This window comes from Protopterus annectens, chromosome 8.part0, assembly GCF_019279795.1.
Source record: "Protopterus annectens isolate FY-2018-M chromosome 8.part0, PAN1.0, whole genome shotgun sequence".
NCBI classification, from domain to species: domain Eukaryota; kingdom Metazoa; phylum Chordata; order Ceratodontiformes; family Protopteridae; genus Protopterus; species Protopterus annectens.
Window position 1 is genome coordinate 1713569755 of NC_056741.1, and position 6023 is coordinate 1713575777.

The 6023-nt window shown below is 40.6% G+C and overlaps 2 protein-coding genes across 2 annotated transcripts in view; one reads left to right on the forward strand and one right to left on the reverse strand.

Annotated features, from left to right (window-relative positions):
• Positions 1-6023, forward strand: part of MLYCD (malonyl-CoA decarboxylase) — a 1175690-nt gene that overhangs the window by 868502 nt on the left and 301165 nt on the right. The window lies entirely within an intron of this gene.
• The window catches only part of LOC122807952 (DNA topoisomerase 1-like), a 559610-nt gene that overhangs the window by 503808 nt on the left and 49779 nt on the right, over positions 1-6023 (reverse strand). Inside the window, exon 2 of the mRNA XM_044078985.1 lies at positions 3940-4047. Within this exon, the coding sequence (XP_043934920.1) occupies positions 3940-4047 (108 nt within the window). The remainder of the gene's footprint in view (positions 1-3939; positions 4048-6023) is intronic.

Consider the following 6023-nt stretch of genomic DNA (forward strand, 5'->3'; position numbering starts at 1 on the left):
TGAGCCTACTCAGACCTACATCAGGGACCTATGCTAACAGTGGAAGGAGTATGTGCCCTACTGTCACATGTGTTTTTATTCCATATAAAGCCCCAGCAGTCCTGATAGCTCTGTTGATTGAAAGCTGGATGTAAAACATGCTCTTCTTCAATGTTAACTCTGCAAAAGAATTGCCAAGTGTGAGATCCGTTATGACAGTGTGGTCTACGTTTTCTCTAAAAATTTCATGAACTAAAACTTGTTACATTCACTGCACATTCACTGATGGGATGAAGCATGGAAGTGAATGACATGATGGTAAGGAGAAGGCTGGACATCCTATGTATCCAAGAGGCAGTAGAGCAAAGCCATCTGGCTTGGGATCCAGAGCTTACTACTCATGAGGGCAGGCTAGAAATGGTGCAAGAGTTGTGGTGAGGGTGAGACTTGAGGAGACGCTCAAGGATATCAGAATTATTCCAGTGTAATGACAGGGCACTATTCATAATCTCAGCCTATACCCCACAGCAGGGTTGTGATATAGTGAGGATGAGTGGGTTCATGCATCCATTGCATGTTGATAATGGTGGCCCTGAATGCACAAATTGGGACAGAGAACAGGATCAGAGAACTGCCTGGGTCCACATGGGTGGGGCAATAGGAATAGAGGAGAGGTCACTGTAGACTTCCATCTGGCAAATGACTTGAGGGTTGCTAACACATGGTTCAGTGAGAGACTGTCACAAGATCATATACAAAGATGGTCAACATGCAACTCAGGTAGACTTCCTTCTAGTAAGGAAAGGGCATTATGGTGGAATGAGAAATTGCAGCGTCTTCCCCAGTGAAACAGTCTGCCCACAGCATAAATTACTGGTTGCCACAATAAGCTGCAAGTTGTGGTCATAGAAGACTTTATAGTAAACAGAGATTAGGCTGAAGACCTGGAAGGTGACTGCAGAGAAAACACAACAGTTCAAGAATTACTCAGGGCTCTAGCATCTTAAGAGGAGGACGGACTAGGTGGAGTTGAAGAATGGCAGCACCTCAAAACAGTATGTGTGCAGAATATATGACAGATATGTGGCTGAGCCAGGTAATGAAATAAGGTACATAAGGAAATCTGGTGGTGGAATGCAGAAGTCCAGGAAGTAATCAAAAGAAAAGAGGAGTGCAGGAAAAAGTGGGGAAAAAAGGACCAAGCCAAGAAGGGATCCTGGTTGGCTAAGAGAGGAGTTGAAATAGTGAAGAACAAGGCATCAGATGCACTCTACCAGCGTCTGGAAAGTGACTTGGTAGATGGCACAAAGAAACCAAGTTACAAGGCAAAGACAGAAAGATAAAGATAGTCAAGGCCCCCATCATAACGGATGCCAGCCACAACTTGTTCACCACTCCACAGGAAATGAAAGGCAGATGGAAGGAGTACTTACAGCAGTTTTTGAATGAAAGAGGAGGTTGGGGGTCACTATAATAGTTAAGGTGTTTACCTCACAGATAAAAGACACAGGGTGTGATTTTCAGCATAGGAAAGTGACTAGGCTTAAAATGGTCTGAGGGCATTTAGCCTAGTAACCACCTATGAACCTATGAGGAAAGCTCACAGAAACTGCACTGCTCCAGACACAGACTATGATGAAAGAGGAGGAGCCCACACTTAAACATAACAGAACTAAGGAAAATGAAGTCAGAAAAATCAGCAGAAGGGCTCAGATGAGGTCACAGCAGATATAAAGGTGTTGGGTGAAATGGCTCCTGTGGGTATTCGTTGCAATATGGAGAGAAAGGCATATCCCAGATGGCTACAGAACATGAATACTTGTGTCAGTGTACAAGAAAAAAAGGGGAAATCCACAAATGTGGTCAGTGCAGAGACATCAGACTCCCGCCACACTGCATGAAAGTTCTGGAGACTGTGATTGATAAATGAATACAAAGAGCAATAAAAAGCAAGATGGGAGATGATCAGTCTGCATTCAGACCAGGGTGCACCACAATTCATCCAATGTTGGGGGTGAGACAGATAATTAAGAAGCTAGAAATGGGAGAAGTCCCAAGAATGCCGATTTGGGCAGTCCTGTCGTGGTTTGAAGTCCCATAAGCATTGGAAGAATTAGTACAGGTTATATACAAGGACTCCATCATGACTTAAGTATGAGCAGTGTTTGAATTCAGAGAGAAATTCCCAGAGGGAGTGGGTGTGCATCGGGGTTTAGCTCTGGGACCACTAGCTGTTTATTCTGCTGATTGACTACATTAGGGGGGCAGATCAATAAAGTTGCTGTAGACAATCGATGTGGTATTAAAACAGACACTGAGCAAAAACTTCAGCTAAAGGATAGGAGACTGGAATGCAAAACTGATGTAAAATGGGTGAAACTGACTACAGATAAGACTGGTGCAATGGCAGCAAACTGGGGGAATCAGAAGCTGAGAACTGATATAGAAAGGAAATAGTGGAACAGGTTAACAGTGTCACGTATATAAGAGTGGTGGTTGAGAAGGGAGGTCTGATTAAACAGGTCAAAGTTGGAACAAGAGGGCTGCAACCAGCTGGCACAAGGTACCAGGGGTAGTGTATGACAAGAATGCCAAAGAAGCTGAAAATTAAGATGCACAAAACTTGGTGCATCTAACACTACTGTATGGAATAGAAACCTGGGCAGTTAAAGGCAGACCAGTTCAGGAAGCTAGAGTTGATGGAGATGAAGAGCCTGAGGCATGTGATAAGATGCACATTGTGGAAGAGACAAAGAAATGATGACATCAGAGCAGAAGACAGCTTCTCCAATTGCAGAGAAAGTTAAAGAGAGCAGATTGCAGTGGTTTGGGCACATGTGCAGAAAAGCAGAAGATTGATCTGGTGAAGAAAATTGTGGACTGACAGAAGGCAAGAGAAAATGAGGGCATCCAGCAAAGAGGGGGATAGATTGTACAAGAAAAGATCTGCAAAAGTCAGCTATGACTGCTGAAGGAGGCAGGAGAGCAACACTGAATCAACAAAGATGGAGACAGTTTACAGTACACCCTAACCTCGGGGCTGATTATGATCTGATCATACTGTTTCATTGTTTGAGAGACTGACAACATGCACCGTTATAAATGCCAGTGGTTACATTATTTCACTGTCTGAGTGACTGGAAACATGCATAGGATGGAGATGTATGCTTGATGTGCTAAGGATGCTGCTAACAATATGCGTAGCCCATGACTGATACATATATTATGTACATAGCTGCACACTACTAAGACATTGTGCTCTCTCTCTAAGGCTGCATCTGACTCAGCAAGTGACCCTGCAGACAACCATCACTACCTACAGAGTTTTAAGGGCAAAGGGGGAAATGGAAATAGGTTGCAAGGTCTTTCTTCTATATCTCGCATGCATGAACACACATACAGGTAATTTAGAACCCACAATTCACATTGCAACATGTCTTTGGAATGTGGGAAGAAACTGAAGCACCTGAAGAAAGCCCACTAAAACATGGAGGACATGCAGATTACACACACCTCAGCCAAGAACTAAACTGGAGAACCTCTTGCTATGAGGCAATACTGCTACCTTTTATGCTACTGCTCCCCTCAGACATTCATGTGTATTACATACACATGTATACATAACATTACAAATAATCATAAATGGGTGCAGACAGATAAATGTCTTCCACATGTGGCTAAAGACTGAGACTGATAATTTCCTATTAAGCATTGGTATTTAATGATATACTGGTAAAACATAATAAGTGAAACGGTGTTCCCGGTATGCTATAGTTTTCTATGTACAAAGTTGGATAAGTAGGTGTATTTTTCTTTTCACTAAAACAAAATATAAAGAAAGTTCTGCAAAAGTTAAACAAAGCAATACAACTTATGAAAAGAGGTCCCAAAAGAAAGAGTTTTTCCCCTCTCTCTCACAGTCCAAACCAGCAGTCTCACAGAGAAACCAGAATCACTTACTCAAATGCCAGACTATCTTCATTCTCATTCCTGGATCTTTTTTTCCCTTTTTTCTGTTTTTTATCAAGTTGAAAATCAAAGTCTTCGGGCTCTTCTTTAATGTTCACACTGCAAAATAAAATGCCAAGTGTGAGATCTGTTATGATGCTGTGATCTAGTTTCTCACTAAAAACTTTTATTTTCCATATAAAGCAGAACCATCTTGCACAGACTGTTCAGCTTACTGTACAGCAGGTAATGTCAACAGACAACTTTGATGGCAAACTAGAATGCAGATGCATTTCCCCGAGTTGTGCAGTCATGTTTCCAGCAATGTCACAGAAGTATACAGGCATGCAATTGCATACTACCATCAACCATTTATTCATTTCAGCTGCTGTGTGTGCATGATTTTCCCATCAGATTTCCAGTATGGCAAGTATTCTGCTTAGTGGTTTCAGGCAAAATCATGTTTGGTATCACCCAAGAAAACATTACACCTTGGTGTCTCCTCTTTGCAAAAGTACCATTCATGACCATACATTTCACATCTAAACTTTCTAAGATCAGTCCTTGCTAGCTACAAAGATTTAATTTGTTTCAGAAAATGCTTCAAATGAAATGTCTACAATGGCTGTAAGGTCTGGATTAAGCCCAAGAACTAAGTTATCAATAATTGGCCAAAATAAATAACTGTATAAAAGTTAGGCAGGTATAGAGTATCTCACTGTGCAGGAACACTGGACTTTTTGCCTCACACTTGGGCATTCAGATCCATGTCTTCTCACCTGCATTCTAGGTTTGAAATTCTGCTAGCTTTTCTTAAGCAGATAAGTCACTTAGAGCATTATATAAATGCTTCATTCTCATGATTCTCACTAATCCAGTTTTGAAATTCTGTCTGTTTTCTCAGTTGGCCACCAGTCAGCCACCCAAGACTCCTCTCCTTTATACATGCACACAGCCAGATGCACTGCTTGCTATGACATCACCCCATTATGTATTGCTCTAAGGTACTCCAACATTCCTGTGATTGCTACATACCTTGGACAGAATGGCTTCACTGCGATTTGTCACACCAGCCCAAACTTACCCCAAAATTAAAAATGCTACAGGGATAGGAACCAAATGACACTGCCAGGTTTTATGTCATTTGTTAAGATAGGTGAAGGCTGCCAGCCTAGCTAGATATAATTTTGTAGATAATTCTGTCATTTGTAAATATTAATGTAAGTCACAGGCTTGTTCTCCTAAATGGAAGAAAAATGGTGTTAAATGTGGAACTGCAAAAATGTAACCATGGTGCTCTCTGCTGGAAGAAAGCTGATACGTCAAGCACGGTGAAATTCTTTGATCTAAAACTCGGAGTCAGTCTGGGCTAGCACATTCTTTCTATTGTTTTAACGTAAGGTATAATTACTAGAGTTTACATGTGGAATGTCTTATTGCTGTAGCTTCCTGCAGGTGCAAGATAACAAAAGAGATGTTAAAAATGTAAATGCTGAGCTGCTGTTGGCCTGGGAAATGGAAAATAATGATGTAATCTGAAATGAGTCAGTGGTACTGTGTTATTTTAAGGACAGAAAGAATGAGAACATTTAGCATTTGTCTGGAGAACATCAAACTCACCACCAGCTCTGCCTGTGTCTGTATGTAAGTAGGATCTTGGACTTCAGTGTTTCTCTTAGGAATTGCTAGTAAATAGGAAGATTAGACTAAGTGTTTTTCTGTGCTGATGTCAGAACTATTCTGCTGTATTATTTTAAGCATTTCCTGTGATCGCTGAACTCTTGACTAGCAGTGTGTAGTATATTGTCTTGTATTTTTATTAAATATTAAATATTTTTAAACCTTTCAACTGTGGCTGTTTTGTGTAGAGATAATTTAATCTTGAGTACATTGCAAATATATATATATATATATATATATATATATATATATATATATATAGTGATACTCTAAAAAGTCACTCCAAATAAGCCTTGACTGTTTAGTTGCACTTACCATTTGGATAATAATATTGCACAGTATAATTGGACACCCTTTCATAATGGCCATTTGGTAGCTGATGTATATTAGTGGGTGGTGGCAGTGATTTTCTTTCT